The sequence below is a fragment of the Sphaerodactylus townsendi genome, linkage group LG01 (assembly GCF_021028975.2).
Source record: "Sphaerodactylus townsendi isolate TG3544 linkage group LG01, MPM_Stown_v2.3, whole genome shotgun sequence".
Taxonomy (NCBI): Eukaryota; Metazoa; Chordata; class Lepidosauria; order Squamata; family Sphaerodactylidae; genus Sphaerodactylus; species Sphaerodactylus townsendi.
The window spans coordinates 143,893,982-143,906,227 of NC_059425.1; the positions used below are offsets into that span (position 1 = coordinate 143,893,982).

The window sequence follows — 12,246 nt, forward strand, 5'->3', positions numbered from 1 at the left end:
AGCCTAACCACCACTGTGCCTTGAAAAGGGGCAGAAGTTGGAAGCAGGCCTAGCATAACCATATCTTCAACTTCTTCCTTTATACTATCTTCTCCCATCGTCTCCCATCGCCATACCACCTATGCCCCTAACCACTAGGCTCCCCGAACCAGTGCCAGTCTCTCATATGCAAGTAACATGCATTTTCAACCCTATGTAGATCACTCACCCACATCAGTGCAGCATACAAATCTAACAGTCCTAACACATTAAGCACAACTAACAATTTCAAATACAGATCTATTCCACTCCCACTCTCACTCCCACAAACCATCACTAAAAATAACACACTACACTAAAACTTCCAGCTGATAACTTAAAGAACATTTGCAAGGAGATAAATGTCCCTCACAAAATTTGGCCAACCTAGCTAGTCAGTAAAAAAGAGGTAGGGATTAAAATTACTAAACTGCAGTTGGAGTGAATGATCATTGGATATCCTCCATGCAGGAGCACACCAACCTGTGTAGTTGTCCTTTGCAGATATCCCAAAACTCCAGGGCCCCTTCCGCACACGCAAAATAATGCATTTTCAAACCACTTTCACAATTGTTTGCAAGTGGATTTTGCTATTCTGCACAGCTTCAAAGAGCACTGAAAGCAGTTTGAAAGTGCATTATTCTGCGTGTGCGGAATGAGCCCAGGACAAGCTGCTCTTGAATAATTCATCATTGTTGGACCCACAAGATCTTACAGGGCTTCAAAGCCAGCCCAGTTCTCCAGATCACCACAAACTGTAAAATCCTCCAAGAAGTTCACTGTGTCTTCAGATCCACCCGGGATTGATGTTAAAGAGATCTGGATTACCTTCTTCCTCAATTTCTTCAAAGTCTTGTGGATGGTAACAGATATCCTCTTGATATGTACACATATATAGTTCACAGTGTTTTAAGCCATATATATATATATATATACACATATAGGTAGCCTTAAAAGTTACCCTGCACAAAGAGTGAAGCACGTTATATATAAAATCATCTTAGCTAATGTCCCTGATGGGGCTTAGAATTGCTGAAAGTTAGGTAAACACGGAAGAATGTGGGAGAGGTGAGTTAAAGGTCATGGAGAAATGAAACTCATGGGGCAGCCTGACACGGGACCTCTTAGTGGAAAGAAGGGAGCATAGTGACCTGGACAGCAGATAGAAGTCTTAAAGTTTGTTGGCTAATTGGGATAAAGCACACCTGCTCTGAGATCATATCCCACCTGAACAGTACTAACTGGAACAGAAGGAGAGATTAATGGCTTGACTGTCATATCTCCTCCTTTGAAGCTTGTTAGTAGAGATAAGGGAGCTAGCAAGGAATTCACAAATAGATAAGGGTTAGCAGAAGAGGTGGGATAAGATGACCAAGTCTGTACGTTTACTTGACTCAACCCAATGAGCAAGAAGCGGGGAGGTATGTTTTTGTAACTATAAATTATGTTGCACAGGCGGCAGCGCTTCGAACCTCCTCCCTGTTGCTAACAGAGGAGAGTCCCCTCTTCTGCGCAGAATTGAAACAATAAAACTCTGAACACTGAAGAAGCTTATGGATGGTTATTTGTGAGTAACCGGAGAGAGCCTTAGCTCTGAGGGCGGGGCTGAGCCCAGTCCCTAACAATTGGTGGCCCTTACGGGGAATTAATCTTGATCTAGCTCTGGTTTGGACAGTCTCTCTGTGGGCGGCCCCGCCTCCTTTAGGCGGACAGGGCCGCTGTTCATTCTGAAGCTCAGCATTGGGATTGAAGACTCGACAACTTTTAGAGCCAATTCTTCAGTGCTCAGACCTTTAACAAGGATTCCTGAAACAGGGAGTCCCTGAGGGTAACAGTTGGAGCAAGGATTCCTGAACAAGGAGTCCTGGAGTAGGTCCTGAAACAGGGACAAGTTGGTGACAAGTTGGTGAGTAGTGGTTATTGAAATACACTACACAGGAGAGGGAGGAGGAGGGACGCCTTCTCAGAGGTCCAAGACAGGGGAACGGTCCCTCAGACCCCCCTTGAGGCACTAGTGCAATGGTAGAATAAAGGGAGGAAAGGGTACCTTCTGCTAAATGGAAGCCTTTTTCCATGGGAAAAAGGGAAGTATGGAAAATACGCTCCTCAGAAGAGAACTAATGGGTTAGATCCAGTAATTGATTTCTGATTCTTCCCTTCCAGTGTAGATCTCTGAGTCATCTCATGCTGTTTCTAGGAATTCCTGTCCTCCAGAGGCAACATTTGGGAAGTAGGTTCATGGACTGATTCCAATGGATTTGTTCCTGTAATGAATTTCTGGTGGAGTATTTGGTGGAGTATTTCAGGATGCAGAAGAAGAGGTGAAAAGCCCTATTTGTCTGATGGAAATCCCTTCTGTCACAAGAAATTGCCACTGGATCCAACCCTTTGTCCTCAACTCAATGTCTGTTACAAGAGATGGTCAGTATAAAAATTGGGTGAAAGGGTATAATTGCACATAGAGGGAGACAGACTAATTTCCCCATGGAGGGAGTTCCAAAGTTTTGGTTACCCACATTTAATATTAACATTTAATATTATTGTATATGTGTAAATAGTACACCTGCTTTAGTTAGTTTTGATTGACTTCCTCTGACAGGGAATTGTGAGGTAAAGTGAAGTATGTAAAACAATCTCTTTGGGCTTGACAACTGTTAGCAGTTATGCAAAATCCTTACATTACATCAACCTTACATTACAACAACCTTACATTACATCAAACCTTACATCAACTCTTACATAAATGAATGAATTAATTATTAAATTAAGCTGAAACAATACTAAATAAACCCTAAGCTTGTTGGACCTTTCTCTTAAACTCAGATTTAAGTAAAATGTATATCATTTTGCGCACACACACAACTATACTTGTTTACATTTTCTCTGAAGACCTGTCATGTGACCAGGCCTTAAGCAGGCAATTGCCTCACCATTTATGCTCAGTGGCTTTTACATACTCAAAACTGTAGAGTTCTTTGATATGTTTGGAGATACATGTTAATTTGCAAAAATTAATAACAAGAGGCAGAGAGGAAAATATTTGGGAGTCATCTTGATTAGCTCAACTATACAATGCAGTATATGTTCTATATTTAGTAGTATCAGAAAGAAAATAATAATATTGTATATGCTGCCACCAAATTAGAGGTAACAATTGAACTTAGAGAGGCTTTTGAAAGATAAAACAAAGCTAGATTTTACTTTACAAACTTTTCTTCTCATGTTGTTTCAAAGAGATACTTAAGCATTTCTGGTTTCTTTCGGCAGATATTTCTTAGAGGTTACAGAACAAATGCAGGTTCGCTTAAATTGCTGTTTCAATTACAAGAATATAGCTTTACTTAAACATGGCTTTTTCAGTTTCCAGATAACTTCACATATAGTTTCACACATGCACAGGCATTTCCGTGAGATAAGCTTCCCTCTTGTTTTCCTCCACCACCAGGCCTCCTAACCTCTGAGGAAAACAATGCTCTTTCCTCTCAGTCTGAGATCTCTTTGAGAATACTGGCTTCTCGCCGTTCTCCCTCTGTTCAAAATCTCCCCTCTTCTCCCCAGTCTTTCTGACAGGATTTTCCTGCTTCTATATCAGCCAGCACACCCAATCTGTGGCTCCTAGCTACTGCATTTCAGCTGGCCAATCAAGTGGCGTTCTGGTTAACACTTGGTGCTCCTACTCTGGCTGAACTGCATCTTTTAAAATTAACCATTATACAGCCTAATCCATCACAGCTTTGCTGCATATAGGTCTGATATATTCATCATGTCAACTACACAATTTCTGCTTGGGTTCCTACATAAACAAAACAAACCTTTTCCTCTGATGTAACTATGTGAATTTTGCATTATTTTCATACTCATATTATGTGTCACAGACCAAAGAGAAAGCCAGAGGTAACTGATGGTAGTTCATATACATATAATCTATAAAATTACTACATTTCAATGGTACAATCCATATATATCTGCTCTATCATACAGTTCTCAAATTTCTCAGAAAACTGTAGTTAAATAGTATATAAACTTGAAGATTGCTGTAAAAAATGCTTAGCTGATGATTAAGTATAGCACAACTTCTGCATAATGACCACAACAATAAAAGTCAAGCATACTTTAAAAACAAAAACCTGGCACCACACCCCTAGCGAAAGAAATAGGAATATGTATTTTGTATTCTAGTAAAAGAAAGTGGAAGCTTTGTTTTTTATATTAAAATACTATCATATTTATTTATTTAAAATATTTTATCCCAACTTTCTACCCAATATGGCCCTAAACATTTGATAATGTCATAATATTACTAATAACGAATAGACTTAGTATGAGTAAAACATAAAATAGAAATATATTTTTCTCCAAACTCTAGGACTGCCATGTTTTAAAACAACAATAAAAATTTATTTTTCACTAGTTCTGAATTCTACTAGGTGCATTGTGACAAGCACTGAGTCACAATTCCCACCTACATAAAAAAGAAAAATAGGTAGAAACATGTTTTCTGCAAACCTAATTGTCGCCCACACACATCTTCATTCCCTAAGTATCCTGTGGCTTTATCTGGGGTGGATACTGAAAGAAGCATGTATAACAAGAGGAATGACAGCTCTTTTGCAAATAAAATGTTATTGTTCTATAAATATAGCAGCTAAAAAATGACACTATAAATGCCTATACTGCATAGGCTCTGTATTTACTTAACGGCTGTTCCATCTGAAGCTCTGTGGGTATGATAAACCCCAGTTTACTGTCAGACGAATCTAGAACACTTTTCAAAGAGAAAGAGAACATAGTGTGCCACTTCTGATCCTTTTAACTGTCTCTTTAATAATAGTTTGATCCATTTCCACTCATTAGCCTTATTTTTCTTCCTTTCCAGTTGGCAACCTTATTCTTGAGTATAACTTCAGGTACAGGAACATAAAGATTGCCAGATATCTTCTACATTAAGAAACATGTGTTGCATTGAAGGAATCTCCCTTGCTCTTATCCCCAAATGAGACAGCTGAATCATCACGGGGACTCATGCACTGCTCCATAGGATACACGTCTCAATTCAGGAATGTAACTTGATGAACTCTTGAAGTATAAGGTGCAAGAAGGTAGCACAGTAATCTACCACTCTCATGAATTCCCCTCTAAATCATGAAATCCCAGCACCAGAAGAGGAAAATTTAAACCTGTATTTACAGTGTCTTCCATTTAATCTTTATTATGAGTCATCAAAGAACCCTGGCAGCCATTTGTCACACTTTCCATCAATCCCAAGACTATCTTAATGCATTCATCACAAGCATAACCAGCAAGCTCTCTGCAAACCCACCCACCCTCCTCCAAATGAGTTATCAGAAAACTGGCCTGCCAGCTGCTGCTTTTCTATAAAAACTGGTCTTTGGGGAGTGAAGTGGGTAGAAGAAAGAATGTGGTTTCTCCCATCATCATCAGGAATGGGTTAAAGTCCGCAACTATTCCCAAAAACAATTACAGCCTTCAAATGCTGATAGTTTCCCATGTCTCTCCGACACTTTCTGCTGTTTAATTGTCTTAATAGTCAGCTTCAAGCATCACAATTTGGGGGAGGGGGGGATTTCTTATTTTAAGGGACATTAATTAGCTTTAAATGATGTTAAATACCATCCCTGCCGTTATAAGAGCTTCTACGGGATCTTTACAAGAAACAAGTGTTTGAGTAATTTAAAATCACTTTGCAGCCCTCCTCCCCAGCTGCAGCCTGTATTTGGAGAAACACTGACCCACAGAAAGCCAACAAAAGGCTTGCTCCTGTACTACTTTACCCTGCATCCCCTTTTCCACCTGCACCCCCCCCCCCCACAAGAGGCCACTAATCTTAGTCCTCCTTTAGCCTCAGTAGCTGCAATACTTTTTCCCCCGCCCCCATCCCTTAGGAGTATCTTTGGCAGCTCAGCCGTTAAAGCAGCTTCGGCTTTTCTTCTCCCACACCACTCAGCCTTGGCTGCCCTTAAAGAAAATCCTCACAGAACAACGTGTCAATTTTGCATTCCTTTACAAAGGCAACTTCTATTAGGGAGACCGGCAGCTTGGCTCTGCCTCCCCATAGACAGAGAGCTTTGTGACCATGTAGAAACAGGGAGAGAGAAAACATTTCCTGCATTAAAATGCAATATCCTTCAGCATAGAGAGCTATGCTTAGATAGGGGGCAAATCCTCTCTCCTAAAGTCTTTCTTTTTCTAACACACGCGCACAGACACCCACTCCCTAGTTCTATACCAAATTTATATAATTTCACAGGAAACAACCAGCCTCCTCATATGCACACTTTCTTAACCGTATTAGGTAACACACATCTAGGTATTAGATCATATTTTTCCATACTTCAGTACATTTAACACTTTGCATCTCTGAACTATAACGTTTCTATATTTTAACACCTCTATTTTTATTTCCCTAACACTTCTTTGAAGTCCAGGTGGTTATTTGGCTAACATTTTCCTACATCTGCTGTTTCTTCCTTTCGATGTGTCTACAGGAAGATGGGGAGGCATAGGGAAAGAAGAGTCTGAATTAATCTTTATGATCATCAGAGACAGGTGACACCTAGACATACCTGACCCTTAGCATCAAGACCTGGCACAGCACACAGGCTGCTTTATTGTTGTTGTTTCTTAATAACGTTATTAAAAAAACAACCTCCAACCTCTGCATGGTTATTTCACTTTGAACCCATCACCTCTTATGGAACTTTTATTGCCTGTGTGTTGTGTGGGGAGAAAGTCTCCTAGGGCTGTTTCTCCATGGACAAGATGAACTTAATGAATGTCTCCTATGTGTGTGCACATGCCCACATACATGTACCACACATGCTAAAATACAACTTAGGGTTAACAGATATCCCCTTTCACAAAATCAGCAAAGATGTGTGACAGATTTTCTCTCATTTAAGCATACCACAGAATAGATCTCACATTTTATTATTTTCATCATTTTTTGAGGCAAAGCTAGTCTAATGTATTGCTTACATTTCTTCCCCACCTTTCTTCCATCATGGAACTCAAGGTAGCAATAATAGTATCTGGAAAATGATAGCAATAACAGTATCCAGGTAATAATAGCCATAAGGTATCCAGGCACGGCACGGTTCATGCCTACAGTTGCAATAAGATTACGTACCTTGCAGTCATACCCTGGCACCAGCATTGCCAGTGGCAACACCTAACTCTGCTCAACTCTGTTAAACCCAAGGTATTTTTAAGCTACTCACTTGAATGTAATCAAGATTGTCCTTCGCCCTCAACCTCTGGCATTCTGAGCACTTTGAATGTGTAGAACTTTGTTCAGGTTACCCACATGCCTTTGGAAATATCTTCCTTGCAAAGCCAAAGCAACAGGACGACACATGAATAAACATATGGTAGCTGGGTGGTTGCAGTAAGAACAAGAGTGAGATAGTAACTTGGTTTCCATCCTACTAGAATTAACATAAGCAAGGTTGTGAACAAAAACTGAAGTTCACAGGGAAATAGGAGGAAATTTTCCAACAGAGATTTTTTTAAAAAAAAAACTTGTATCAGATTAAATACAAAAAATTAAATCCTTCCTTCTGGAAATTGTTTAGAGGGTGACAGTCGGCAGACCTTCAGAAATCCTTTGATGCGGGCATCTGGTGTGGAGTGCAACTCAAACCATCATTTACACACAAATACATATATATATATATAGAGAGAGAGATCAGAGAAATTAAAAGCAAGATAGGACTTTGGGACAATAAATAACTATTAAAGAGTACCTACCTTCCTTCGGTGGTCGCTTGGCTTCCCTTGAAAGGTTGCAGACCTGGGTGGTTTGCAGCTCCTGGGTGAGACAGCCTTCTGTCTGCTCATTGAGGGGCAGTACTACATTATTGAGCAACACCAGGGAATGGTCATCTCCCCCCCACTCTCCCAAGTGCTGAGGGCACGTGCATTTTGTATACATGATCCCACAAGACTCGGTTCTCCCATTCTCAGATTTCAAGCAGCTCTCCAGCCAAGTGCATAATACATGGCAACCAAATTGGCTTGGGCTCACCTTGTTCAACACTAAAAATTCAAAGAAAGATTTCTGCTCATCTTGCTTTTTGTATAATCCTATGAAATCGAAGGGGTAGACCCGGCGTATCTGAACGAAATTCTTATCATACTGCAGAAATACAAAAGCATTCTTGGAATCGCAGAGCTGCATTATAGAATGATTATTCTTTAAGAGATCCTTAATTTTTTCATGTGAAAAATGATCAAACTGATAAGCCAAGAGAGAAAAGTTAGAGCAGCTGAAGTCCTTTTTGGAAAATTTCAGGTAAATACTATATTTGGTCGGATCTGGATTTTCCAGTGTCCAAGTGCAGTTTGTAAAGTTTTTGGGAAACATTTCGTTTACAGAATATGATCCATAAATGACCCCTTTCACCAGCGTTGAACACCAGAAGTCTTGGGCGGCATTAAATCCAAACATAACCAGTAGATAGGTGGAAAATATATAAATCAGCAAATTACGAACAGCCTTCATCCTATGTCATTTGGCCTGCAGGAAAGGAAAGAAAAATGCAGGTCGAATTCTGCACACAATGAAAATCAAACTCCTTCCAGTATTTCTGCCAGATGTTTTCAAGATTTCAGATAGATTTCCCCCCAAATGTCAGGTAATTTCTTTTAAATATATATATATATATATATCTCACAAGAAAAATTTGGCTGCTGTGTGAACAGTGCCACCATGTGGCCAATCGGTCAAATTCTCCATATTCCAATTTTTTATTAAAAAAATAACATTTGTTACATTATTAATTGGAATGTCCCCTCTTGTTCAGCTGATATAAGCACTACTTTTTAATGAGTAATTAAAGGAAAAACCCAGTGGTCTTTATCTGTGTTCACAACAGAAAATTTGTTTTACTTTTAAACTAAGAAACTTTCTATACATAAAACAATTTTCATTTTAAAGAAAAAACCAGGAACAACTGTTATTCTGCTACATCTTTTCTGTTAGTTTAAAAAATAATTCTGATAAGTTACACTCATTATTGAAAAAAATGACAAAATTGCTTTTTGCTATGGACAGGACATTATTTCCCATGTGGCCGCAGGCCATTGCACAGATACCTGGATATACTAAGATTCCTTTTTTAAAAAATCTGGGATGATATACAGAAGACTGGACAATTTATTAAAATGTTGGAAGTAATATCTCGGGGAACATATGGTTAGTTACACAGCTAGAACTTTTTGATGTTAACCATCGTGATATTCACAATTTTTTGAACACTACAATTTCTGCATGATCCAGCCCCTTGGGACACATGAAGACGATCTATAATACATGTGGCCAAAGACAGTGTTGTTGTGCTTGGACAACCCTCTGAATATGGACTTGGATTAGGTCTTTTGACTGTCCCTTGCCTTTCATTACTGTTAATCTTGTTTTGCAGCTGTGTTGGTTGATTAAAGAGATTACCTCCTTTTCTATTTACCAGTTCCATCACAAATACAGCAACGGCATTAATTCTCTCTGCACTAACAGCTCCAGTTATATTTGCTTTCTCAAAACAGCAGTAGAAGAAAAGGATATGAATTTTGCCTGTATTTATATCCAGAAAGTATCTTTTTTATAATATCACACATACATTCAGCATTAACATCTATGAGAAGTTTCTTCACCCTTATTCATCTTTAGACTCTTCATAAATATCTTGACATAAGTGAGGCGTGTTTAATATTTATTAACTCTTTAGTTGGCACTGTTTACAGACACATATTTGAAGAGTTACTGAGTTCTGGACAGAAGTCCTTCTCTCTGTCTCTCTTTCATCTCTCCTTTGAATGACATGGCATCTCCCACCCCCAATTGCGTAATGCTGAACAATCTGAGGACAGAGTTCCCTCAAAGAGATTTTGCACTTCCCAGATTATAAATGGCACGCTCTAAATGTAGAGAAGGGAAAACAGTTATCAGCTCTTATTCTCTTTAAATCTGTGGCTTTAATGAGAGATTTGGAGAAGAGAAGAAGTATGATTGTGGGAAACAGCTCCTACTGGAGACACCTAAATAATTAGATTTTTCTCTTTGGTGACACAAGAAATAACAAATGGCTTCTTTGCAAAAACAGCCTGCAGGGCAATTCAAGTGAGAAGTGATAAACTTGATTTTGGAAAACCTGCAAATAATCACCTAAGCTTTACAAATGTCACTGGAGCACTTTGCAGGCATTGCAGCTCTGCGCAGTATTATTCAGGAGGGTCTAGTGGTTGAAAGACAATGTGACATGTAGGCTCTAAATTAAGGATTCCATCAGTGAAAGGGAATCAGTTTCACTATTTGAAGGCAGTCTGTTCGCTTGTTTTAAGATGAGAATAAAATATGAGAAATGGAGTGTGTGAACAGGGGGGAAGGAAAGATAGCCCAGTAAAATAAAAATACAAACATCTGCAGTGCTAGACTGCTTTCCATTAAGAAATGTGGCAAAGGGGGCAGCATTTTTGGCTCATCTGAACACGAGACAATCCTCCATAAGGCACACTTTGGGCCACACTGGATCAAGCAAGAGAGAGTACTTTGGGGTTGCAACACAGCAAAATGCCAATTATTAGAAGTTGTCACTCATTTCAGAAGGAAGAGGCTCCAAGAGAGCATTTGGGGGGAGGGGGGAGTCTGTTTAAAAGGCTGGTCCCTAAACATTTACGCTTTGCCCACTGGAAGCTCAGTCTTTCCACCTGCTTTTCCCCCAACGTCTCTCCCCCCCCCCTCCGCCCCTTCTAGGTGACACTGTAGTTTAATCGAACCTAGACGGCGCCATCACTCCACTGATCTGCTCCAGAACTGAATACTTCCTTTAAACTTCGAATTAACCTCAGGATCTCCCCTTCTTCCCCCGGCAGTCACATTCTCCCGACTGTGCACAAACCTCCCTGGTCTGGGAAGGCTCCCTGGGTGGTTTGGGTGGCAACCGCTTGCCTCCTGGCCAAGGGGACTTCTCCAACTTTTGGAGAGTCGGGGCAGCACTTGGCTGCAGGGATCCTGCCGGTCTTCCGCCTCTCTCTCTCTTACTTTCCACCCAGCACTAGCGGAGCCTTCTTCCCCGCCATCCTGCATGCAATGCCCTCCCGCCCCCGCCCCCCCCCCCGGAAGAAGCCTTACCTTCCACTCCGAAAGCAGGCAGGCTATTCCTCTAAGAAGATCCCAGCACCACAGGCACCTGTCCCGAAATCAGGCACGGAGAGAGTCCCCTTCTGGCGGAAGCGCCGTTGCCCATTTTCCTCCTCTCGCCTTCAAAAACCAAGGCAGATACCGGGAAGGGGGGGGGGTGAGGATTAAACCGCAGAAGGGGGGGACCTCGGCACGACCCAAGGATGGTTTCCAGATCCACAAAATCCAACCAGGCGTAAAGGGAAAAGCAAAAAAGCCTAAACCACGGAAGAAGGGAAGGGGCAAAAATGGGACTTGTCACAGCACAGATTTTCTTCCTCTTTTTAAAACTTGGAAATCAAGTCCGACAACAGAGCGAGCGAGAGAGAGAGAAGGCGACAAGGACGAGCACGAAGGCGAACTCCCCCGGAATCCGGCTGCCCTCCTGCAGCCCTGTTGGCGGGCTTTGGCTCCGGACGGTGGTTGCCAGTCTGCCGGGGCTCTTTTCCCTCAGCCGCCTCCTCTTCCTCCTCCCTCCCCCGAGCTGGCGGGGAACTGAGAGAAAGACCCCGACCGAGGAGGAGGGGAGGAAGGGGGAGACCCGAAGCCGAGGTAGCTCCTTGGCCGAGGATGCCGAACAGCCGCTCCAAGGGGCTGGGAAGGAGGCGAGAGAGAGAACGGGGAGGCGGTGGGAGAGCGCGGGAAGAGCGACTCCGTGTGTGTGTGTGTATGGTGTGTGTGTGTGAGAGAGAGAGTGCGCGTGAGGGAGAACGAAGCTGTGCGGGCGCTCCAGTATGCGCCTGTGCGCTGCCTCCCTGCCTTCCTTCTCCAGGAGGTGTGTGTGTGTGTGTCTGTGTGTGTGTGTGCGTGCGTGCGTGAGGGAGCGAGGAAGAGGAGCGAGGAGGAAGAAACCGAGCGAGAACGCCCCGCTCTCCTGCGCTCTCTCTCTCTCTCGTGGCGGGAGCGCTGCGCTCTGCGGTGCGCGCGCGTGCGGCTCTCCCCGGGCTGTTCTCCCGCCTTCGCCCGAGCAAGCAGCGCCGACTCCACCGGCTCCGCTCCGCGCGCCTTTCCCCGCGGGGCGTGCGTGCGTGCGT

General features: G+C 42.1%; 1 protein-coding gene across 5 annotated transcripts in view; it reads right to left on the reverse strand.

Annotated features, from left to right (window-relative positions):
- ADGRB3 (adhesion G protein-coupled receptor B3) overlaps positions 1-11,324 on the reverse strand; it is a 560,145-nt gene extending 548,821 nt beyond the window's left edge. For 2 of the 5 annotated variants that reach the window (XM_048496376.1, XM_048496350.1), the window contains exons 1-2: positions 11,165-11,320; positions 7,786-8,554 (exon numbers count right to left, since the gene is read on the reverse strand). In XM_048496376.1, coding sequence (XP_048352333.1) covers positions 7,786-8,539 — 754 coding nt within the window. In that variant the 5' untranslated portion in view covers positions 8,540-8,554; positions 11,165-11,320. Of the gene's footprint in view, positions 1-7,785; positions 8,555-11,164 lie in introns of all 5 variants that reach the window. The other 3 variants (XM_048496384.1, XM_048496367.1, XM_048496360.1) reach the window with 2 other exon arrangements.
- Positions 11,325-12,246: the final 922 nt, after the last annotated feature.